General features: G+C 43.4%; 2 protein-coding genes across 5 annotated transcripts in view; one reads left to right on the forward strand and one right to left on the reverse strand.

Annotated features, from left to right (window-relative positions):
• Window positions 1-25,735, reverse strand: shdb (Src homology 2 domain containing transforming protein D, b). Of its 4 annotated transcripts, none has more exons than XM_034146359.1 (8): window positions 25,725-25,735; window positions 21,205-21,581; window positions 18,513-18,663; window positions 15,667-15,888; window positions 7,778-7,855; window positions 6,359-6,533; window positions 4,496-4,615; window positions 1-1,614 (listed from the first exon to the last, which is right to left on the reverse strand). In XM_034146359.1, exons 2-8 carry the CDS (start codon window positions 21,535-21,537, stop codon window positions 1,428-1,430), a joined length of 1,266 nt encoding a protein of 421 aa, XP_034002250.1. In that variant the 5' UTR covers window positions 21,538-21,581; window positions 25,725-25,735; the 3' UTR covers window positions 1-1,427. The 4 variants fall into 4 exon arrangements, with proteins under 4 accessions (XP_034002250.1, XP_034002248.1, XP_034002249.1 ...); XM_034146357.1 differs by lacking the exon at window positions 25,725-25,735 and adding an exon at window positions 22,181-22,509; XM_034146358.1 differs by lacking the exon at window positions 25,725-25,735 and adding an exon at window positions 22,177-22,509.
• Window positions 25,661-26,074, forward strand: part of ankrd24 (ankyrin repeat domain 24) — a 21,897-nt gene continuing 21,483 nt past the window's right edge. Inside the window, exon 1 of the mRNA XM_034146325.1 lies at window positions 25,661-25,748. The gene's annotated coding sequence lies outside the window, so the exon portion shown is untranslated. The remainder of the gene's footprint in view (window positions 25,749-26,074) is intronic.

The following is a 26,074-nucleotide window of genomic DNA, read 5'->3' on the forward strand; positions in this document are numbered from 1 at the left end:
TTTAGAGGCAAAAAGAGGAACAAATATACAGTTTTCACAATAAAACAAGCAAACGTCATACGCTAGTCTGTACATTTCAATATTTGTGCGTAGCAGAGTTTAGTTTTTCATTATTTCCTCCCACGACTCATCACTAAACCCCTTTGGGAGGGTCCCAGCCCTCAGGGTGGGAAGTAGTGATCTACATAAAGATCTAAATGTAGAATCAACATTTAGAACAAATGACATGCTTCAGCACAGTGGGTACATTAAACATCCTGTCCTCTTTTATGTGTGACAGAACATGGCCAAAACAATAATAATTAATAAAACCCAGTCAGCTCTGTAAAAAGAACGGATGATTTGAATAATTGTCTATCTCTCATTTCCAATTGTCATAAATGTGTTTGAATTGGCTCTCCTCTAAAAACTGCTTTTGCCACACGAAGCTGCACCAGGCAGCAGACATGGGATCCCATTCCAGATGGCACGCAACTCAAATACATCTCACCAAGCAGCATGTATTGACTTGGAGAGACGAGAACATCTGAGCTTGAATATGTAGGAAGTGTGAGAACGTGGCAGTCTCAAAGTTTTAGGGTTTGTTTTGAGAGGGTTTCATCTCTTAGCTTCAGACTTAGCCTACAGCTTAGCTACCGAGCCTCAAGTCAATGAAAAGAAAATGACAGCATTGACATCTTTTTTTTTTTTTTTTAACAAACCTAGCAAGCAATCAACAAGAGATACAGGTCAACAAGGTCAACACAAGTACCGATACAACACAGCTTCTCTGTTGCTCACAAGTAACATGGAGAAAAGCAAATTCTCAACATACAGCAGCAGGACAGTGAAGAACAGAAGTGTGTGTCTTTGTGTAGAAAAGCATCTGAAATATAACTGCTGTTAGTAAAAAAACCTTATATAATTGAAAATAGCAGTTGTTTTGTGAATTGTCCAACATTTAACAACAGTGTTGTATGAAGAGGGTTATCTTATACAATGTGATGATCCATATAAACATGAGAAATCTGCAAAATACGATTAGTGAGGTTTTCACAACAGCAATATTTTTTACCAGTGTCAATGAGGTGTTTTTTTGTTGAACAGCAGTAATTAAATCCAAGTCTCCTGCAGGTCTCCTGTAAACTGGGGCATCGGTACATCCAGAAAATACAGACTTTCTCCCAACTCTGCTTACTTCCTCTGCATTTCAGTCAGCTAGAGGAGAGGAGTTACAGCAAAGGTGGCCTAAAGTTCAGCTTTTTGCATTTCATGTGAATTGATCTCCTCCGGTTGTTAGAGACACTTGGCACGGGTACAACAGCAGTGGTGGGTGAGGGCATTTGCCCCCAGTGTGTTGAATCATCAAAAACTCCAACTAGCTTGGGACGACCCAGTCAAACAATCAAGGTTTACGTGTCCGATCACAATGGCGTCCAGGAGGAGCGTCAGAGCGTCTGCACGAGCACGGGGAACAGCAGGGACAGATGCTCGGCACCTCGGATGGGGAGTTTGTGCGTGGTGTAGAAGTGGATGACTTCTGGGACGGTGTCAAAGTGAGGGCTGTTCTGTCCCAGCACGTACTTGCCGTCTTTATACTGGGTGAACTTCATGTGCATGAAACCCTGGCAGCTCCTGTGGGGGGGGGAAAACAGAAATAATGGTTTGAGAACGGGAGGGGACAAAAGAAGTGTGGGAGAGATTCAATATGAAAGGGAGAAAGGAGTGTGGGAGAGGATATTAAATGTGGGGCACATAAAACCTCACGCAGCTGACACCGTGGAAATGACAAGCAGGATTTATGTTCCCTTCTTGTTCCTGCTCTTTGAGGACAGGAATATAACCGAGATTTAACACCATGCCACAAATTAGGAAGGACAGGGCTTTATGATGGATGAGCGGGTGGTGTAATAGCACTTGAAAGGAAAGACAAAGCCATTGGGAGTGAAAGAAAAAACGCTGGACTGTGAAAGTGGCTTAGCCAAGAAAACCATGCTGGTTCCTCCCCTTTAAATCCCAGGCAGCCATGACGGGACTTCCCCTTTAAGAGGCAGCCAGCCAGTCATGATGTATGTCTAATTATAGAAGCAGAGGGAAAGTCAAGGGCTGAAATCGGTCATCGTAATTGTCATTGTTCTAGTAAAACGAATTACATTTTGAAGAGCAGTGAAAGCCAGAAACCCCTACTGAGACTACAACCAGCTGAACAACAGGCAGTTTATCTTCATCCCACTGGCCTCCAGAGCTAGAGTCTTCATCACGTCAGCGCTCATATAGTCCTGTTTGTTTCGTGGGACACTTTGTATCTTATGGTACATTAGAACCTGAGTCGGTGCTCTTCCATAAATATATTTATGTTGGTTTATATCGGTCTGTTTCACTGCTGACTTACTTTGGAGGTCATCTTGTCTCCGATACAACAGCCTTCCTCATTCCTCCCACTGTCCACATGACTCTGTTATCTTAGATATTGTTGACTTTGTCCAAGGAGCAACTCAATGACAAAAGTCCATGAATGCTGCATTATTTAACAATATTGGTTGTTTTTACACAAGCTGTCCTTACTGAAGGGCACATAGACATTACAACGTGTCAGTATCTAACAACACCAGAAAAGCAGTCACAACACCCCGATAAAGACTAACCTACATGATGGGAAATGATCATTTACAACCCACTGAAGACAAGAAAGAAAATTCCTATTGATTTTAACATGGGCCATATTTCTGTTGTTTTGACTGCACCGCCAAAACAATTGCTGATATCTGATAGAGAAAACAATTAAACCTTTATCTGAACCATTGTGTTTAGAGGTGAGGGATTAAAGTGTCCACCTTTCACCTGGTAGAAAGGCTTTGCAAGGTGTTCAAATTACAATGACACACTTGTTGATTACACACACATGTTTCAGTCATAATCTTTGGCATACAAAACCAACAGAATACAAGTGACCTTGATGCATGAAACATCTGACACACAATTTTACTCGGGGTTATTGTAGTTCATTGGCATGTATTGACTACAAAAATGTTCAATGGACAAGGTGGTAGAGTGTGATAGGTACATTTAAAACATGCAGACTATTATACGCACGAGAAAAAAGTAATTGCACCAAAAATGCCGGTAAAAATCTGTCGTAGCACAAGAAAACTGTGAAAAGTCAGGAAGGTGAAAGCAGGTCAAAGCCTCTTAACTGTGATGGAGTTTGGGTAATATTTGACCTTTCGTCTTCTCTTGCAAATACGTTAAGCTGATCAGAAGCTTTGTTTAAAAGCTGTTTGATCATCAGACTGCTTGTTTCTTGGCTTCTTCTTAGCATTGTGTTCTAGGATCTCAGCAACTAACTAAATGTATTTATAACTGATTAGAATGATGGCCAAGACTAAGAAAACAAAGGCTGTCTGAAACCAAAGTTTCCCTTTAAGCTGATTAAATATCTACGCTGCTTTCACATTGTTTGGCAATGTTCTTTGTTTTTGTTAAGTCTACTTCAATGAAGGACAGCAGCACATTTTAATCTTTAAAGAGATTAATCTGCTTCCAAAAACACAAATGCACCAGCTGGGGAACCAGTGCCAGTTGTGACCTTATTGCTTGAGCAAACTTGCATGTGTGTGTGCATGTGTGTGTGTTTGTGACATACAGACATGTCGGTGTGTCTGTGTCTGTGTGTGTGTGTGTCTGTGTGTCTGTGTGTCTGTGTGTCTGTGTGTCTGTGTGCGTGCGTGTGTGTGTGTGTGTGTGTCTGTGTGTGTGTCTGTGTGTCTGTGTGTCTGTGTGTCTGTGTGTCTGTGTGTCTGTGTGCGTGCGTGTGTGTGTGTGTGTAAAACCCACTTTAGTCATGTAAATGAGTAATGCATGAGCTTGTTTATATATGTCAGCACAACACAGTGACACTCCGTGCCTCACCCCCCTCCCTTTCTCTCCCGGATTGGCTTCTTGTGTGGCCCACAGAAGGTAATTCATATTCATTAGTGATTACGGTGAGGATGATGTGTGCACTGAAGTGTGCTCTACCTGCCTGATTACCACTTAAGAGGGTCCACTGGGGCCAGGGAGGCCGGCCACCGAGAAGGGCCAAGGATGGGTTGAGGAGAGAGGGGTGATGGGAGCGCGGTGCGCGGCCACGACGATGGATCGTGGTAGTAATTACAAGGGAGAGATTTGACCAGATAAGCAGTATTGTGCCCTGAAAATTAGTATCGGGAGGGGAATCAGTGCGGCAGGGATCCTGAGGGGGGGGTGATGTTGGAGGGAGGTAGACAGAGGAGGGTGAGACAGATGGAGAGGTGTGGAGACTGCGATATGAGATCGGAAACTAAGCTGGCTTCACACACAGTACACACGCTTCTTAGTCGCACGGAAGAAACATTAGCAGTGTGCAATTAAATTGTAACGCTGTTTATCGGAGAACAATACTGGAGGTGGTTTGTAGGTGTGTGTGTGTGTGTGTGTGTGTGTGCGTGTGTGTGTGTATGTGTGCGTGTGTGTGTGTATGCGTGTGTGTGTGTCTTACCGTAGGGAGAGGGAATACTCGGAGCGGTTATTCTCACTGTTCCTCACCAAGTAGCTACACTCTTTACACAGCGTTAGCAGCGACTCTGCCTCCGAGCGAGACAGTGCACCGTGGTACCACCTGATGAGACAAAACACACACACACACACATTTAATTAATTTGATTCCACAAACTGATAATTATAGCAATATATCTCAAAATGAGCTGCCAATCATCATGTTTACAATGATGATACATGAAGTAAATATAAGTGAGATGAATGTTTCCAAAGATTCATATTTAACGTAAAAAAATGAACACAAATTCTCTGTTTTCAGGGCAAAATTCTCAGAAACACCAGCAACACTATGGCAGAGTTCGTCTTTCCAGCACATGGTCTAGTGGTGCTTTGAGCTAAATGCTCACAACAGTACGGTCGCTAACATGCCCACAATGACAAAATGATGCTCACATGGAAAGGTTAAGGAGGAATATTGTTTACCACATGTACCATCTAAGCATGTAAGCATGCTAACATTTGCTAAATAACAGTAAAAAAAAAAACAGTGTAACTAATGTAGAAATGTCATGAGCAAATGTTATGGCAATCTTGTCCATACTGGTTGAGATATTTCCCTCAAAATTACTAATGTTGACCTTTCATTGGTGCTCATGGAAAGATCAGTATGTTTTTAATTGATTTAATTGAAATCAATCCAGTAACTTTGCCATCCATAGCACAATGACCCTTGTGTGGCTAATACAGGATTCCAAACACAAAGTAAAAAACTATATACAAATCTAGAAAGGACAACACAACCTTGAAGTCGCAAATTTAAACTTTTCCTGTCTAATAATAAGGTGTCCTCGACATGACTGAATGCTACAGGTCCACAGTGATACTCTTTCTCTGTTTGAAGCAGAACTGAAGGAAACACGGAGCTCAAAGCCTTGAAGAGATAATCAGTGAGTAATGGGGCATAATAATCAACTATCACCCTAAAGCGAATGTGTGCGCAAGTTAGTGTTTGTTAATTCAACAATGTGTGTCATGTGTGTGTGCATGTGTGCTTAAGGGGTGTCATGTGATTGGATTTCATTAGTAAAATGTCCCTTTATGTGCACAGAAACAACAAATAAATTACACCAATGATGTCTGAAATTACAAGACTAGGGTAAATGTGTGTTTTTAATGGTCTGACTTAATTAGTTCTCATTCTAACCTTTTCGCACTTCTGTGAGCTCTGATGAGTGCTGCTTAGCCGAAACACATACCCGCTGCGTGTTAATGTGTCCACGCCCGTAATAGATCAAAGGGGTGCAATGTAATGGAGTTTAGGATTTGTTTGTCGGATGTACAAACGTGTGCTTCCTCAAATGTTTTAAATCACGGTTATAACAATGAATGATAAATGCACGAGAGCCCCTGCAGAGACATTTACATGTTCAGCTCAGAGATAATAATTTATGCTAATTGCATTTACATGCGCAACTAATTGCATAATTTAGATTTGTTTCATGCATGTAAACATGAAATCTCAGACCAAAAGACATGATTTAATCCTATATTTCTGCAACGTAAACATCTTACTCCCTACTGTCCTTTAGTTGCAACTTTTCAATATTGCACAGCATTGTGGGTACAGCTGATGTGAACTATAGCCAGTACTATAACTACTTTTTTTAAGACAACTCCTTTATCCTGTGTTATATCCAATGTAATTAAATGAAGACCCTCAATCATTAACTATCAGAAGTCCCAAGCATGTAAGCCTCCTAATTTGATTCAACTTTAACCAGAGTGTTGTCTATACTCCGACACAGAGCGACTGAAGTATTATAATGTAGGTCCTGTGGGTTTAACAGAAGACTAGCATACATACACCTGCTTCTCCAGAGGCAGCGTGGCGTCCACTCTCTCCCCCACCAGGGTGAGGCATTCCTGGGGCGACCGAAACTTCATCCCCCCTCCTGCCAGCGGGCTGGACCTGGGCCCCGGAGGACGAAGCCGATCCGTGGGCGACGAGGAGCGGTCCCAATCTGCGCCGTCAAACTGCACTGTGGGCAGAAAAAGTGAGTCAGAGCGTTTACACAGTGCTGTGATCAAAAGGGATTAAACCTCACAGCCAGAGTTGGGTAAACATCAGACATCCGGCTATTTCAAAACCAGGCATGCCGGAGGGAGAGGGGTCAGACTAAAGACAGGAGGTCCCGGTTTGCAAAACTATCATCACAATAACCATTATCAACATTTTTAAGAGTCACACAGGGCAGATAGAGACAGGAAGTTTCCCTGCTCGGCTCTGCTCTTTCTTCCAAAAGTTTACACTGCAGATAACGTTATGTTGACAATACTGATTCTATTCTATTCTCTTCAGATCAAGAGTCAGAGCTACTAAGCTCTCTTTCTTTGGAACCAACTTCCTGTTTTCATTAAGGGAGGCAGACGGTGTCCAAACTTTTAAGAGAGTGCTGAAGACTTTGTTTTAAAAGCTGGTTTGAGATTACGCCACGTTTTTCCTACTGTTCTTTTTATTTTATTGGCTTTTTGTTTTACATTTTAATTTGTATTATTATTATTATTATATACTAACAAAGGACTGGCTTATCTAAAGCCAGTTGAGTAGCACTTGAAATGTGTTATCTCTATGAAACCTGATGTACTTATATGATTCTGTTTTCTTCAAGTTTGTATCTTGTTGGTCGAATGCACTTATTGTAAGTCGCTTTGGATAAAAGCGTCAGCTAAATGCAATGTAATGTAATGTAATGTAATGTATTTGTATTTGTCATTCTATCTTGCCTTTTTATTATTTTCTTGTAATTGTATTTATCTTGTAGCACTGTCATTCGTGTTCTGTAAAGCCCACTGAGACAAAAGTGTTTTGTGATATTGGGCTATATAAATAAACTTTGATTTGATCCTGGAGCAAATTCTGTAAACAGACTGTTTTATTTACCCCTTCTGTGCAGTATCTTGGCAAAATTCAATCAACAGAGCTTGTAATTAAACAATAATTGTAGCACAGCGCTTCTAAAAACCTTGAAATGAACACGGCAGTCTCCCTAATTTACACAAAGCTTGTCATGCGTGGATGATGCTGGAGGGGAATGTGGTAAGAAAAGAGCTTTAAACCCAAAGAAAGCAACAGGCAGGTGGTGCAGATGCACCTGCAGGGGGGGGTTAGGGTGGAGTTAGAGCAGATGTAGCATGGGTCATGGAGGTCAGGGTGACTGTATGTGTGGAGATAAGGTGAGGCAGGGATGGGGGGGGGAGGGTTGTTTTCAGGGTGGGAGGTCACCTTGCTCTCTGGCGGTGGGCTCCTCCTCCAGATGACCCACCGGCGCGGGCCAGGGCAACTCGGACAAATCCCTCATTTCTAAATAGAGGAGATGGGAGAGGGGAGATGGCGAGAGAAAAAGCGGCAAAGTGAGAAAACAGCAGATGGGCTACATCAAAGTGAACTAAAGGAAGATGTGGGAGAGAAAGTGATGAAGAAATCAGGTGCAAGATCGGAATGTGAGGAGGAGAGAGAAGTGGAAGGGGGGGTTGAGAGTGTGTGAGGGAATGACAGAGATGTTGGATCGTGAGATGTTATTAACGCTACCTCCTGTCATAAAGAGAAGTAATATACTCTCTTTGCTTCATCGCTGGCAAAACATATTCTTCAGATGCTATATTTGCAGTAATTTATCATGAGTGATAAGAGAGGACAGGGGAAGTCAGAGGCTGCATTATTTATAGTCACTTGAACGAATCCACTTTGAGAAACTGTGCATCCCACAGTGCGGTGTGACAGAGGAAGTGAGGAGCGTGTGGGCAGAATAATGCTCCGCTCACTGTCCTACCTAGGAGAGCACAGGAGGGGCACAGAAACTGAAAATAGCTCATTATCTACCATAGCAGGCAAGCATCTACTTTAACAGTCATTACTGCAGCCTTACACACACACACACACACACACACACAGTATGCCAGTTTCACACCGTATGTTCAGCTCCTGCTCACGGCGCAAGTGGATTACAAAACAAATAAAAGGGAAAGAGGGGTGACATCTTAATGAGCCGGCGAATCCAAAGACCCTCAAGGCCTGCGACATCAAAGGGCCATTTGAATGGGTGTTTGAGAGGGACCCGGGCTGTACATACATGCCTCTCTCTCCCTCCCTGGTTAATTATTGAGCAGGCAGACACACTCCGCCACTTTCTCTGGCTCTCTGTGAATTATTGATGCATGGCGCAGCACAATGGCCCCATCTGGAGTGGGCCGCACCTCCGCTAAAGCCAGGATGAAAGTGTGGCCTGGCACCCCTGAATGGGAGGACATGCAGGAACACACACACACACACACACACACCTGACACTCAGAAACACCTCCGCTGCCACACTCTGCAGCCTATCCCCCTCACCACCACATCACATTTCACACCTGTAATTGTCGAGTAGAGCTGAGAGAGAGGCATTAGAATGAGAGAAGGGTGTAAATGAGAGTAACAAGAGGGAATGGAGAAAGCCAAGACAATTTATTACGGATCAGAAATGTGCTCAGCCATCAAAGAGAGAGATAGGCTCAGGTGGGAAAAGATTCTTCTTCCTTTTTTGATTTTTCATTGGCTGTGGTCTCTTAACCACTAATGTCCAGTGCTCTCGAATCCTAAAATGTGTTTTTCCTCACTTAAATTGAAAGTGGTGGTGAGATGATTTCCACAATTGTTTCCACTGTCTTATCCACATTGTTGATGTTGGCTTTGGACATGGCCGTTAAAGCATTTTCTTGTTTTTCTGGCTTCCATTTTTAATTATCTTGGTCAACTCACAATAAATGGAATAGACAGATCACTCATCTACACAAGCTCTTAGACACAAGGTCTTTTGGGCACAGGGTATACATGGTTATCTTGTCAAAGCATCATTCATCCCAGCATTTAACCTCCAGCTAAAAAACTAGTCAAAAGAGAACCAGTAGATGAGAGCGTCCTCGAGTCCAGGATCCAAACATTAAAGGTGGGGTAGGTAAGTTTGAGAAACCGGCTCGAGATACACTTTTTGTTATATTCCATGGAATGCTCTTAACATCCCGATAGCAATGAATATCTTAAGTGCTTTGACAAAAAATCCATTAAAAAATGTCATCTGTGGAAGCCGTAGTACTGTAAAAAGCACGACCAATCATCTGAGCCGGCCCGGCTAAAATAACTGGATGGCCTACCTGCCTGTCAGCCTTCCATCTGTGCACAGACTTATCTCGTGCCCTCATTGGTCATGTGCACGTTCGTGTGTGTTGGAGGAGGGGCTCTGTAAGGAAGTGGCAGATTTTTTCCGGTTGTGTATTTTCAAATTCTAGCGATCTCGAGCCGGTTTCTCAAACTTACCTACCCCACCTTTAATGCATCTCAACTAAGAAGATAAAACCACAAAGTCAAATGAAATAAATAAACAAAACATGTTGTAACAGTTAAGGTACCTAGGACTCAGTTTTAAGAGTGGCAGCTTTTTTTTCACTTCAAAAGGATGAACATGCAAACACACACATAAAGCTTGCCTGAGCTCCTCAATCTGATCACACACACACACACACACACACACACACACACCACACACACACACACACACCACCACACACACACACACACACACACACACACACATCACACACACACACACACACACACTACACACACACACACACACACACACACACACACACACACACACACACACACACACACACACACACACACACACACACACACACACACACACACACACACACACACACACACACACACACACACACACACACACACACACACACACACACACACACACACACACACACACACACACACACACACACACACACACACACACACACACACACACACACACACACACAAAAGGGAACATCTGGCTCCCATTCACTTCTAATGGGGCAACCTGTGGATCTCTCTTCCATAGAGGGCTAACAGTGAGTGCGCTCTGCTTTGTTCACCAACACAAGAGACACACTAATGGTTTACGAACAAAGGCGCGCTCTCATCTGCATAGTGATGATTTGTGTTAAAATCCTCTACACCGTATTCATCGTGTGCTAAAACAAAGACGTGTGTTTTCCCATCACTTCTGCCTCCCTTTGAAAGCCAGCTGATACAACAGGCGGCAGCAATTCAGTCAATCGTGGTCTCCCAAAATCCCTGCCTCAACTACCTGCTAACAATTACCAGAAATGTATCTGAGGGGGGGGGGTGGTGAGCAGACCTTTCACCTTGAATGACGGATAACTGACATTTCGAGCACACCAGCTGTTGTCTGTGTCTGTGAGGAGACAAAGACAATAGAACAGCTTCGTCAGGTCCATTAATGAAGACATCTGTTTTTTTAACAGCCCTGGCATCCCCATCTTCTTTCTGCCCACAAAGACCTTCTGCTGGGCGAAATGGCCGACATAAGGACAGACAAGTAACACCTTCTGCCAGTGAAGAATAAGAAGGAAACACACATGCATACAAGTTCTCCTTTCATAGTTTGGATCCACAGATTTAAGATTGAGAGACATGTTTCCTAGATATTCATGTATCCATTCCAGCGCTTCCTGAAGCTCTCACTGCTTTCTCTGAGCTATACATCCCTCTGTTTCTCATTGCCTCTCTCTCACCTAAGTTCCTCAAAGGGCATTATCTCTCTTTCCTTATTCCCTCCATCCTCTCCTCACCTCTCGTGCCCTACTCCACTTCCATCACCTCTCCACTCGTCTCTCATATTGGTCGGGAAGAGGGAATTGCGAAGGACATGCCTTTTCATTAACGTCAGTTAAGGTTCACGCTGAAGGAGACGGAAACAAAGCGATGGGGAGAAGGGAAGAGGCAAGTGAGAGGAAATGAGACAAAGAGGAAAGGAGAGAGCAACAAGAGACCTTTCACTGTGTCGGTAAATTGATGAAGAGGCTGGGAAGAAGCCCCCAGGGTCTGCTTAGAGCAACAGAGAGCAGCATAACACCAGAAATGGAAATCTCATTTTATATTTATTTTGCTCACCTTTGTCTGCAGACATACAGAAATACATTTGCCTCTCCTATGGGGACTTACACACATGGAGCCTAGCCCAGGAATCCTTGTAAGAGCACAAGTATCCAGACATGCAGACAGAACACATGCAATGAGGGATCATCCGTCACGGTGTCTTTGCAAGCTTTGCTAACCTCAGCTTTTGCCTCTGTATGCATGAACACTTTAAAGCACCCTTTAGCATCCAGCCTACAGTCCTATTTTACAAAAGAATGGATTTGGTCTTCTAATACGGCTCTGTATTTTCATGGCCCTCTATGAAAAACTGTCTTTCTTCCTGAATGTATTGCCTTCCTACAAAATGTAACTCAATTCCCCAGTTTTTAAACATCTGGTTGGTAAAAAAAGCCTTAATTAAACAGCCATGCTAGCAGATCTGTGATGCTGCAAAGGCACAGCGGTGCTGACATCAGCATGTAACAACTCACAATGACATTAATAACATGCTGATGGTTGGTAGTTAGATTAACAGTTTATCATGCTCTGTATCTAGCTTTAACCTGCTAGCATTCTAACATTAGTCCATTAGCCCTAAAAACGTAGACGTTGAGAATTAGTTTTGAGGCCATTTGGTCATAAACCAAACCTTTGAACAGAGTAAAACTTTCACTTGATCATAGTGTGTTAGGATCACAACAACTATGACAGTCAAATGCTCTGGGGAACATGAATATCTGTTCCAAATGTCATGCCCATCGAATGTAAAATGTCAACCTCTTTGTTGCAAGTTAGGGGTAACGAATGTCAGAAGGGTTCATCCTCTGAGCACCATGAATATCGGTTTGACAATCCATCCAGTAATTGTTGAGATGTTTCAGTCTGGCAACACTGTGGCTAAAAGCTCAATCTATACTGTATGCACAGTACAGCAAACAAACAGGCATTTATTTTAAATTAAGCAATATGTTTATCACACAAACTATAAAATAAACTATAGGATAACAAGGATACCCACTTGTGTTTTTGTGCTGCAAAGAGTTTATCTGAACAGACAAAGAAAGCATTTTTTTAAAACCCTGGTCTTCTTGTTATGACGCACACATTCACACTCTGGAGCTTCTCTGCACGGCGCTTATCTTTCTGTTTCCTAATGAGCAGCTGCACTGGAACAAGTGGAGGATAAGTGCTTTTCTCAATGGCGCAATAATAGTCATTTCTGGGGGTGGAAATGTTATTCATTCAACTTCCTCGTCCAAATTGAGGCTCTCTAATCATCCGTACACTTCTCCACCTCAGGCCGACAATCATCTTCATCAACCGGCTCAGAGCTCCTCTAACGGACTATAAAACGTACAAACATGAAATACCTGAAACACCCGTTCATCTGCTCATTATGTGCGGGCTTCAGAGAGAGAATGAGATTGTGCCTTTCATTAGCTCACTAATTAGCGCTGAATGGTTGCAGGGACAATCTTTCACTGCTGGACTGTCTATTGACTTCCAAGAATGAATGACTCCGGTCATTCGAGCTGGACGTTTGTGAATGGTTTGTGACAGCTTTCTAACGCTGCAATTAAAACCCTGCAAACTGAGAGAGGCCTGTCACGTCCGAGCCCTCGGGCACCGCTGGAGTCACCCTCACACAGCTGGGGTTAGTGGACTCCATGTCCAAGGGAAAACACATCAAATGCTTTGGAGGCGAGCTTATTTCTGATACGATTTGAATAAAAGCAGCCACATGCTATATTTACCCAGGCGATTACTTTTAAGCATGGATAAGCTGTGAAATCCTAATTAGAGATTTGATTCCGAAGTGCATGGATGCTACGCACCAGCGATCCCCTCCCTCCCCCATTTGTGCCAATAAGCACACAACCTCTTCTCACCCTTGAATTAGAGGGCCCTGATCATCAGAGCTGGAGTTGAGAATCCACATGTGTGTGTGTGCATGCGCCCGTGTGAAGGTGATGATGAGGGGCTGCTGGCAGATTGCGATGCCGCCCCCCCCTCCCCCTTTGCCCCCTGCAGCGGGTTATCTGAGTGGCTGTGTCACATCCACGGGGAGCGGGGACAGCCCTGTCTCTGCGGCTGTGTATATGTGTGAGAGAGTGCGCCTGTGTTGGCGGATGACGGATTGCACCCTGCCACAATGGCCCTGACTCCCCCTCCTCTCCCTGCATCTCACCTCGCCAAAGCCCCCGACCATTAATTCTCCTCGACGCCCCTCCCCTATGGAGCCCAGGGCCTCCACAAACATCCATTGAGATGCCACCAAACATACCATAACCTTGGACGTCCCTTTCCATTTCTCTCCCTCTGGCTCCCTCCACAGCCTATGCATTTTCTCTGTCTCTCCCACATCTCTTTCAATCTTTTCCATCTCTCTCCTCGCTCACATGTGGGCCGTGCCTAGCAACACTGAGTGGATCTGGGTATATGGATTAAATGTGAGAATGGAAAATACTGTTTGCGTGTTTACACTTCAGTGCTCTGGTCTGCTCGGACTGACAGCACGCCAGCTCAGAGTGCTGACTCCAAATGGAAAAAAACAAGGGGTCAGACGACTGGAGCGTTTTCCTCCACCGCGCTCTGTAATGGTGCTGCGAGCGCTGCTCTGCAGGAGCCCGTACTGTATGTGGCACAAAGAGGAACAAGGTCCAAAGGAAGAAAAATGACAGAAAGAGCAGGGATGAGTAGGTAAGAGGTGGTATTGGCTTTTAAATGAACTGTCTTGCACCTCCTTTTGAAATCATCTCCGCTCTCAAATAAGTTACGGTGTCTCCTTGCTGCTCCTCTGAATGTGATTTGAGTCTGAACACGGTGTGAATGTCTCCGAGTGTGTGTGTGTGTGTGTTCAGACAATGGTGTGCTGACCATGACTCTCTTATTAGCACTGGATCAGTCGTGCACATGCAGGCGTGTAATTAACTTAGGCGAGAGGGGGGGGGGGTGCACACAAAGGGGAGGAGAGGGGGAACGGAGGGGAGTGCATTCGAGGCGAGGTTGAGTTATTATCCCATCACCTTGACCTTGGTGACTTGGAGATGCAGCTCAATTAAGCCGACTTGGCCTTGCATGCCTTACACTGATCCACTCCTAAATGACCCATCAGTCCAGTTCTGTTTCTCCTCACTGCTCCGTCTCTCTTACTTCCACTGCACTCTCTGCCTCCAATTATATTCAATAGATGGAATATAATGAGATAGGATGTGACATGCACTGTCAGTGCAACTCTGAAAAATATAATCATGTTCTGCACCAATTATTGTAGAAATACAGCCCGTAATACCACGATAATGAAAGAAAATGAACCTTGCTTTCTGTTTCATGACGTCTGTATCTCTCTCATGCATATACACACACACAAGACATCTATTTCAATCTTATATATCATCGAATGGAAGCGAGCGAGAAATTAAAAGTCACCAGAAATTGTTTAAATGTAGTTAAAGATTTGTGTCATTAGACAGTGAAGGTCACAGCCCTCTCCATTTCCTGAAAAACAAGCCTATGGAGATGTAGTGATGGGGGCAGACACTGCATTAAAGGTCAGGACAGTTAGATGAGTATTTCACTATGTAGTAACAGCAGCAGGGATCTCTGTGTGCTCCTGGGAGGCTTTGACCTTTAAAACAGCCCTTTTTTTAAACCTAGTCTCAACCATTTTCACTAACAGAACAAATATTTTTGAGATACCTTATGGTCTATTCTTGATACCCAGAAACTCCAGGAGCTGTGTGTACAGTCTGTGGTAGGGAATCATTGTTTTGGTCAAAGATAATATCAATTCAGCATCCAACTGGGTTTCAGTAAACAATATTTTTCCATCTGAAAGCCTTCATGTTTGCTAAAAGCTTCTATATATGCTCTGAATATATTTTAATATACAATGAAGCATGATTTAGAAGCTCCCTGGTCTCAACCCGTTTTAAATGTATTCATAAAGCGATTCCCTGAATACATTAGAATCTTCCCAGAACAGAGGCCATGTTTTCCAGTTCAAAACACAAACAAAGACCAGTGACAGCGAAGGTCATAGAGAATGTCTCCACTCAGATGTAGGAAGAGATCATTGAAGGAGAGCTATCTATTGTAACGCAAATAGATAGCTATGAGATGGTCTTTCCCAGACTCTGCTCCACCTTGATTTGTGTCTGTCAGAATATTCTCTTATTTCTTCCAGTTACCTGCAAAAGCTTTGGAGATGTGATCCTTCTTCCACTCCCAGGGTTGGTCGTACTCGTCAGCCGGCCTCTCGTCGTCTTGCGGCAGCCGGCTGTTCTCCCTGCCCTCCTCCTGAGGGTCTCCGTACAACAGACCCAGGCGCCGGCCCCTCTCATCCTCATAGGGGGTGTCGTAGAGCTGAACCTCGCCCCGCGACCGCCCTCCTCCTGGACCTCGCTGCAGCTCTATTATGAATACACAAGTTAACACAGATTCATAACGAGACACCTACACATTTCAATCTTTGTGGATGTGTAACAGGTATAAACCGGCAACATTAGGAAATAATATTTGCCAGTAGCGATTCTCCTAAACACAAGATTGATATTCTACAGAGTAAAACAAGAAGCCTGTTGAGCTCTGACATGACTAGAATTAGAGACGAGATAAATTATGTTTGCACAGTTTGCCGGGGGGCTCAGAATCTCATATAAGAGGGCTTAACAAGGCCTTGGGCTGGATGCTGAGTTGCAAACACGTTAGACAACAACCCCCCCCCCCGCCCCTACCACCCCTCCTCCTGAATCCCAGCAGCAATCTCGCCCGGCTCACAACAGCGTCCGTATTCCCTCGTTAACATTTTCATCAGTTTCTCAGTGGGTTCCCTGCCAGAAATGTTTCTCAGCACTTGTGGTGTGGAGTCAAATATGGCCATGAGATAAAAAGGCTTTGAGATTATCGATGCAGGCAAGAGGATGAAATCTGATTTCTAAATGCATCAATAGGAGCCTCTAAGCTGCGGCGGCGGCGGCGGCAATCAGCGATGGCGCTTTGATATGTTGACCTCAAAAGTGCAGCCTTTAAAAAAAAAAAAAAAACAGGTGGTACAGAAGGAAAGAAATTTGGGGGGAAATGAAGGAGTCGGCATCTTTTGTGCACACAGCCAGCAGCATAGGAGGAGCAGTCGCATGAGGAAAAGGAACTCAATGGAAAGGTTCCCTGGTGAAAGGCGGGGAAAAACTTTAACCTTCAAGACAACGCTATTGGGTCGGCCCTGTAGTCACCATGGCGACCAAGTGGAGGCCCTGGGGAAGGGGCCTCGAGGTTATGAAGAAGAGAGTGGAGGGGGGAAATGGAGAGAGGAGGAGGAGGAGGTTGTGGAGAAAGGAAGAGGAAAAGGAAGCAGTGAGGAAACAAGGGGGGTGAGGTGCTGGTGGGGGGGGGGGGTTATGTCGGCGTTTGATGTTAAGTCATTGAGACAGAAGCACAGCGGGCTGCTCTACCTGCTCTGGGAACCCGCGGTGTCACGACAGCCCGGAGATGGAGAAGATGAAGGCGAAGAGATAAAAGCAGGCGTGGAGGAAATAAAATGAGAATTTCATAGGAAACATAATGGAGGAAAACACAGGCAGGGGGGGGGGGGGGGGGGGGAGAGGAAAAAAAGCAATTTGACAGAGAGTTGACATAGATTGAAGATCGAGGTGATGGCGACGGGAAGTGTTTAGGCGTACAGATGTGTGTCAGAGGCCAGACAGGTCTTTTATAATCTTTTAACTATTAGCACGGAAACTCACGGAAAGCACACAGGTGTCTTTTCAGGACAGTCCCTGTGAGAGACTACTATTCCAATCTCACATCTGTCTTTGCTGCTCTGCTGCTTTTTTAATGAGCACCAACATGCTGAAAGACAGACAGACAAAAGCAGGCAGCTCTTGATTGACAGGCCAAATTCAAAGTCAATGAAAGAGCGGTGACAATGCTTTTCCAAAAAAACGCTCTGCCATCAACGCAACAATCTAATCTCTCCAGCTGCAGCGAGAGAAAGATTTTCCTCAAGGTTTCTCAATCGGGACTCCATTCACTTCGAGCCTGTTATTTTACGAACTTCATTTGACCAGCAAAAAGGCAGCGAAAGGGCCAACTGAGAGAGGACAGGACATAGATTTTAGGAAACAGGACCGATTATAGAGAGAGCCAGACTCCCCTCGGGGCATCGGGAGAGCCCTCCAGATGAAGAGAGATGGAGAAAGAGGAGGGGGGGGCGCTTTTACACTAAATGACTGGGACAGAGCAGGGAGCTTGCGGGGGGGGGGAAAGGGGCAGACAGAGATGTTATAGGCTGAGAGGCAAATGGAAAAGGATAGATGTGAGCTAGAGGATGTGGGAGACAATCACAAGGGAGAGACTGGAGAGACGTGTCTGACGGGAAGTGTTGTGCGGCTGAGAGCCAACGATAAACAAACACAGTGGAGTGGACAGGTTAACACAGCAGAGAAGAACTGTGTATTCACAAGTGGAGTCAATCAAATAGATTTAAAGAGCAATACTGCACTAAATACCAGTTTTTTTAGAAAGAAGAACATGTAGAAATAAGGATGCATTATTCTGTAAAGGCAGAAATAATTGACTATAATGGAAAAAGGAGGGGGAGATAAAGTTCTGACCGGTCATCAAATACAGATTATCAGATCAATGTTGATATTATTAGATGCCACAGATCCATATTTGTTATGAGTTTGTGCACCTGAAATGCAATATAATAACAGACTGGGAGGTAAGAGCTTAATCTCGTATTATGAATGCAATTATGGAGCTAACTATCAGAGATAAAACTAAGGGAAGCAGTAAAGGAAAATGAAATTGTTTCTCTACCTGGCATTGTTTCTTTTCCCCACCTTACATATGTTATTTTTAGTATTACCGAGCAGATTTTATGAGCCACTCAGAGCTTCAGTCGGAGGAAAGTTGATGCCTCGCCTTCTTCTTCCTCCTGTCTGTATATTTGCTAAAGAAGCTTTTCCTGTATGATAACAAGAACTCACTGAATCATTATAAGACTGATAAGATAGCGACTGATGAACCCACTGACCTGTGATGACCCTCTGAGCCTCGTACGGTTCCATGTAGCCGTTGTTCTCGCAGGGAACGGTTCTGAGGTCCGGCTCTGACCTGTGGCTCATGTGAGCATCGAACGGGTCCGAATAATCCGTGTCTCTTGCCAGCGGAGCAGACGGCACCACCTGAAGGACAAAACACACACTTAGTGATGAGGGTAAATGGGTTTGGTCACAGATCATTAACTTGTCTTTGTTGGAGAAAAATGTCTCCAGTGTTTTTTATGTTATAAAATGAACACAAATATCTGAAAGGTTCTTTCTTGCAGGCACAACATTGTAATTATAGGCTTTGACGATTTCATATCAGCATTCTGTAAAAGCTGCGAATCGTTAATCACACTTTTGATTGACACACTTGAGTAAAAGCGTCCTAGGAATCTGAATATTTTCTGATAATTAAGAGTTTGCACTCTGTGTTACATGTAACTGCTAGAAAGGAACACAATAGCTCATCAAGACCCAACAAAGAGAGAGCAGTGCAACACTCCTAACAAGCAATCACATCCTCGCTGAATGGCACCTTAACTATATGTTTGGTTACAGACAAAACGCTTTTTGAGGATCATCAAGATACTCATTTGCATCTTTAGGGTGCAAAATCACACAAGCAAACTAATGGTCGGTATACGTAGTAGCCGCACAATACAGTTCCCTCTTAAAACCCTTAAAGGGGACCTATCATGCAAAATGCACTTTTTGTCTTTTATACATGAATATGTGTCCCCGGTGTTCCAGGGAACTCACCAAGTGTCAGAAAACACAACCCTCTCTATTTTCCTCCATACCCAAATCTCTAAAAAAGGGGCTGCAACAGATCTGATAAAAACTGATCCAGATTTGAACACTGTCCTGACGTCAGGACGGTGGCGCTACGGCTATTGGGCCAACTCCACCAATCAGGAGGAGACAGCCACGGCCATTGCCGTTCGAAAGCGCTGGAGACGCTGTAGTACATATGCCAGGCCTGTAGATGGTGCTGTTGCTCACAAAATCAACCCTTGCAAAAACAGAGCTATAAATTGTCAAATTGAGCAAAATGAGGCATGGCTAAAATGCATGATCTGTTTGGTATTTTGAAAAAAAAAAAAGTATAAATATGCCTTATATAGGTATGGTCCTACACTATATTATTCAAATATAGCATGATAGGTCCACTTTAAAGAAGGGATAATATGTTATGTCTGTTGCTATTTTTGCGCTTTATGTAATGCAGCCAGAAACAGTCCTGTCTGTAGATGAGGGATTTTTTTGGCTTTGGGAAGAGAACACAGGGAGTAATAGATAGATCTGGTTGGCTGGTTGGGAGCATTTGTTCCTTCATGCAAGCACAGGAGGAAAACAGCGGTCATCTGGCACCCTGACAGCAACAAAGGCAGCCATATGTTCACAAACAAACACACACAAATACATGTGCATATACACACAAGCACATACACATTCATCCCTGTCTCACTCTGTGACAAAGGAAGTCACTGTTGCAAGGCTCACTTCCCAAAATTCCTGGTGAACATGCACACGCCCTGACAAAATGACATTCTAATCCCCTGTTGATTGTACAACAGGTTATCGATGCACAGGAATCTGCAATGTTAATTAGAGTGCGGATGTTCGTTCCCAGAGACCCTGGGAAATAAATGAGTGCAGAAGGGAGTAGAAGGGGGGGAAAGCTATCGACTTGAGTTAAGACTATTACTCCAATCCACTTCGGGACTTTCGCACTTGTAGCATTTTCCATGAGCGGAGTCATGGATTTAACTGCAGCGATGAAATCCCTGAAATACTCCTTAACTTACTCAGCATATGTGAGCTGAATTGATGTGAAGACCATTTCCTTGTAAAGCCTTTGCTTCCGCTCCAGTTGCTCAGACTCAACATCTGTTTGCTTTTTTTTGTCTGTGCAGTATCTGTGTATGCTCTCTACAGCACAACATGCACAGTACACAGCAGGGAAAGCACTGCAGTGATGACACATACAGCTATAAATTATACCCCCCTGTGGCCCTTGGCATATCTCCGCATGGTGACTGTATATGGCCCCTAACATGTGCTCAAGCGGGGGTCTCTCTCAGCTTGAAAAACTAAACCCCATTTATTATTTATGGAAGGACATAAACTCCCGGGACTGTGACCCTCTCCGACTCAATGGTCCGATCCAGCCATCAATAATTCTTTCTTCCATCCACGGGAGCGGATTTATGCGGCGCATGGGATGTAATGTGATTTATGTAAACAATGCATATTTGAGACTCACATTACCAGTCACTTGCTTATGGAGTCTAATCAATAAAGGATGTCACGGTGATGGAAAGGGGATTAGATGAAGAGTGTTTTTCATCCTTCATGACGTTCTTGCATTCCCTTCATCCATCCAATTCTCTCCAATTCCAAATAAGGAATTAAATGTGTGATGATCTGCTTTTTGCATTAAACTACATTGAAAACACTGAAACGTTGACTTTAATTAATGTCAACAGATCTCAGATAACTGTATTAGGAAAGTTGAGACCAATAATATCAAGTATAAATAAAATATATTTGGTTCAACTTAATATAATTGCTTTCAACTAACCTCTTACAGTTATATATATTGACATAATACATTTAATTAAAGTAAAGTTTTTTCAGTGTACGAACACATGCTGAGAAAGAAAGTGAGGCTCTTACAGGCTCTTGCTGGTCGTCTAAAGACACGGCACTGAGGAGGATCTTTGTGCGGCCCAGCTCCTGAGAGTCCACTTTGATCAGTCTGTGTTTGGGGGATTTCACGTCCACGGTGGAGGACTTCATGGGAGAGCCGTACACCGGTGTGGCGGGGTCAGAAGTCCCAGATTCACCCCTGGATCTGCTTTCCGAGTCCTCGTAGGGATCCTCGAAGTCCATGTCCCTCTGGAGCCGGTACGCCTTGAGGATCTCGCTCTCTGTGTAGTCTGGTGTGGGTGGCTGTGGAGGAACCTTCCTGCTGCCAAAGCTCAGGTAGTCTTTCAGCCACTTGGCCATCGCAGCGTCCAAACGGTGGTGTGTGGAGGAGTGAGAGCAGGAGGCTGCAGGGGCAAACAGGGACATGCAGGTTAATGCGTGACCTCATTTCTGTTGCAGTTATGGATTGGACAAGATAAAAGAGAGATAAACACATCCAACCAAGAAAAATAATAATCCACAGGTCCTGATCCTTGTATAATAATTATGGAAAACTTCCTCCTGATCACAGAGCCCCCACAAGTGTGCGTTTACATGCTTTCATGTGACATTAAACTACACCAACAGCTGGGCTTTACACACTCCTTTTGTTTTACGCAGGGGGCAATAACGTCTGGCATCTGGACTTTGCCCAAAGGATGCAATCACATTTCACACCCCTGCAATAAAATCCAACGTTAACACGCTGATCAAAAAAGGGGGGAACACAATGACTGTATGAGAATATCTATACTAAACTATGAGGAATTAAATAAATTAAAATGGATTAAAATGTTTGGATTTTAACCAACATTAAATGCAACATGTTTACTTTTGGAACAGGCTTATTTGGGAAGCTTTGTCCAGGAAATAAGATGTTTTTTCCTAAACTTAAAGTCAAATCACTCAGTCACCAAAACAGTGGATTTAAATCGCATGTGAGTAGTAGAGCGCACTCACTTACCAAGCCTTCAGTCCTTCAGCCACTTTGAACGCTTTATTCCGCGTTTCTTCATGACGATGATAATAAAACGGCACAAAGAAGCGATAAAACCCTCCACTCCAGGCGCTTTATATTCCACAAAAACACAGGAAAAAGGAAAAAACAGCAGCTTTCAGGGACAAAAACAAGAGCTCTGAAATCCCGTGCTGAGTTCTTGACGGCAAATGTGCGAGTGCAGAGAGCGACTACAGCTCCGAGACAAACTCAGCCGAGCGATTAAAGGGGAGGCGCTTCATTCCCACAGGAATATCCTCCTATTCCCTTTCGCAGTCAGCCGACCGTTCATTCATTGAAATATCTGCACATCGACTGCAACACGAGATGCATCTCCTTTCATTTTCACTATAAATGCATGGGGAAAACCAACGAACAAAACTGAGGAGGAAAGAAAGCAGCTCGCACGAATGTTCTCCAAGCATTTGAATTATTTATCACTGGAGTATTTTCTTGTTTTAGCTTCACTGAAGGGATTTGTAATGATTTTTTGCACTTTTTCCCAAAACAAGGAAAGTCTACAAAAGCCCTGAAGTGTTTACTACGGAAGAGGATTGGGGCCACATGTGAAAACAAATGTGAGATGTTGAGATAAAAGTGAGGATTCTGAGAAAAAAGTCAGAATTCAGAGATTTTTTTCACATCCCCCCAAAAACCAAGTCTCATGTGGCTCTTATCCTCTATTGTATAGTTTACAAAACGGTTATATGCTTCCTCAAAAAAGGTTTGGGAATGTAAGAAAATCCCCTCATCATCTGGGACACAGTGCTGTAGTGTAGACACCAAAACAAGATGACAAAACCACTGAGGCCTGTCCAATCTGATAGAAAAATAAGGCATTTTGTTGAGTGTTCATTCCTTTTGTTTCATCCTTTCACAGATGTTCCATTATCCCAGGTCCAGGCGGGTAAATTGGATTGTGTGCTACAGTGGGTAAGGCCATCTAAGTCTGTTAAAAGACCGTAAATGCCTCTTTCTTTATGACACTCATGAGCTCACTTTTTCCCAGGGGCGGGGAGACTGGATGAGGTCATCCAGCTGAAGAAGCCCCCCCCCCATCACAATCACCATCCACATTATCCCATCTTCCTCCTCCGCCTGCTCCAGTGATCATCAAGCACCGGCTTCAGACCTGAAGGAGGGTCATGGGGATCAAGAACAAGTCCCAATCTGAGCCAGAGAGAAGGGTGTGTGATTGCAAACATCTTGAAGGTCCCTGCAGTCCAGTTTAAATCAGTTACAGCAGTGAGGCTGTAAACGTGAAGACAGGATCGATTACATGACATCATCCGAGACAAAGGCCTGTCAAAAGTGTTACAGTGGAAAATAAGTTCTCCAGAAAACCCCCAGATTCCTATACCTGTTTATGTCTTCTTCTCCATGCACTACACATATGTGTTTTATGCGTTAGCAGATCAAGATTGGTAGACAACATTATCTCGAGGGAACAAGACCCAAAGTGTGATCCAGTTATATTCCTGTGGGAACAAGATCAATACGTTGTGATACAGGTCTTATCTTCTGGGAATGAGATCCAGAGATCAAGTCAGATCTTGTTGGCACAACATAGAACACAAGATCCCATAAGATAATAACTTCTTCCCACAAGTTTTTCTTCAGATGTTACAGAAATGCATCTTTTGGCTCTTCAGGGACTTCAGTAGCGTTCCTGTATCTTTCTTCCCCCCCCCCCCCCCCTCTGCCATTCTTTGGCATTTTTATCTCTCGTCATATCTTTGAATGTACCAGCAATGTTCTTTGTCTTCCCTCCCCTCAGCTTTGCATTCCTGTTTTTCATCAGCACAATCCGCTTAGTCTTAACACCACCTCTAACCCCCCCACAGCCCTGTAACATACTGGGCATACATTTCATTTGCGTCCCCATCCAGGCTGTGGTGAGAGCCAGAACAGAAGAGGAAACATTGAATCTGTGCAAGAGATGGAAAAACAGAGACAGGCGCGCTGTCAGACAGCAAGAGGAAGACACATGGAGAGCGCAGGGGAGAGGGAAACAGAAATGGAAAATCAGGATCTCTCACAGTGAGGGATAATCACAAACAGGCAGACAGACAGGTATACAGTCATTGTTTTTCATGCAGAAGCACTGTTGCATATAGGAGGCAAAGATTTAATTGAATCAAACAGAAGCAACAAGGCGCAGAGAATTATTTCTGAGAATTAATAAGACTTCCTCATTAAAAAGGACTAAATATGGATGTGACATTGTCTCAAACTTCACGCTTTCAGTTCTCTTGCAGCTGAACAGCATCATTCATTAATATAAGAGGCAAACAGACATGATGTACAGCATCAGATTCATGAACAACCTGACACACATCAACACATGTATCTTTCAAAGTCATGCATTTGATTTTAATGAGTCTCTCGGTTTAATTTATGGGCTGGAAAATAGGTTTTTGATAGACTTGTAGTGCTGTATTAATTTCTAGTTTCCTCTGCTGTGCATGTACTGCCCTCATTTGGTGGTTCATGTGTATTGCAAGCACCCATTATATTTGTTTACAACAACAGAAGGAAGACTCATTTCAATTAAAAGTGTGTTCAAATTAAATATAGCCTACATTGGGTTTTAGAACAGCACACTCCCTTTGAATTTTAAAAAGTAAGTAAAAGCCCTATCTTTTTAATTTGGGGTAATTCTAGTGTATCACATGTTTTATTATTTTGTGATCTCTAACTCTTTCTGTTTTGCTTTTATAACTTGTTTTTTTAAATATTATTATTAATTTATTTTTTATATTATTTATATTATTATATTGAATTTCTCACTCTTTATTTTTTACTCATTGTTATATTCTTTTGTATCTCATCTTGCTATGTAAAGCACTTTGGGCTGCATCTTGCATGAAAGTAAAGTAAGTAAATAAATAAAGTTATTATTATTATTTAGGCTAACCTAAAACTGAGGAGCGTAGATACATTGAGGTAAAAAGGAGCCTTTAACGACCAGACTTCAGTAAAATATCTAACTAATAAATGATGAAAGCTTATTAAACCTTAAAATAGTCGAATAACATTTAAATTAGCCCGTAATTCACTATTTATTATTTGTTTTCACTCACCTCTCCTTACAGTACAAAAGTATCTACTTCCGGATTCAGCTCCTCCAGTGTTGCCATTGGTTACATTCATTTTAACGTTCCAGTGATTGGCTAACAACTTTCCCAGAACCCCCCGGTGTTGAAGAGTGAGCTCGATGAGCTGACACAAGTTGCAAGCTACATGACTGGATGCTAATTTACATTGTACAGCAGCAGCCTGTTAAACACAAAATAACAGCACTGCACTTTAAACAAATACAACATAAAATATGCTCCACGTCCTTCACCCATCCATCATCGCCAATCGAACGTTGATCCGGCGTTTTGCGCATTGCTGATTGGTTGATTTACGATAGGGGCGGGTTATTTCCTGCTGTACGCCAGACAGCAGTGAGCCTCCTGTGTTTTTACTGTATTCCGCTGATGGGACAGAGGAAACCCTGACTCACCTGGAGCCGGACTGTCCTCCACAGGTAGGCTGTTTCTGCAGGTCCGTTTAAATACACGTGTGTTGACGCCATTATTAGAGTATATGTTAGTCTGGTGTTGGTATATTCCCTATGTATTGCCAAAGATGTTGGTGCACCCACATGTTGCAGGTGGCCTACCACTCTCTATTAATGAGTCATGGTTGGCAGAGTTGGAAAGTAACTCAGTACACGTACTCAAGTTTGGTACTTTACCTGAGTATTTTCATGTAATGCTACTTCTTACTTCTACTGCACAACTTTTACTCTATTACATCTGTTTAATATATTAACTACCTTTCAGAACCTTTAACATAATGCATCTCAAACCA

Source organism: Trematomus bernacchii, unplaced genomic scaffold (assembly GCF_902827165.1).
Source record: "Trematomus bernacchii unplaced genomic scaffold, fTreBer1.1, whole genome shotgun sequence".
Classification (NCBI taxonomy): Eukaryota; Metazoa; Chordata; class Actinopteri; order Perciformes; family Nototheniidae; genus Trematomus; species Trematomus bernacchii.

Coding starts and splice junctions, on each gene's coding strand:
- shdb (XM_034146359.1), bottom strand. CDS start 21,537: ATGGCCAAGTGGCTGAAAGACTACCTGAGCTTTGGCAGCAGGAAGGTT. Junction 6,534..7,777: donor GCCCACCGCCAGAGAGCAAG/GTGACCTCCCAC, acceptor TTCTGCCCACAG/TGCAGTTTGACGGCGCAGAT. Junction 1,615..4,495: donor GAGTATTCCCTCTCCCTACG/GTAAGACACACA, acceptor CCCCCCCCACAG/GAGCTGCCAGGGTTTCATGC.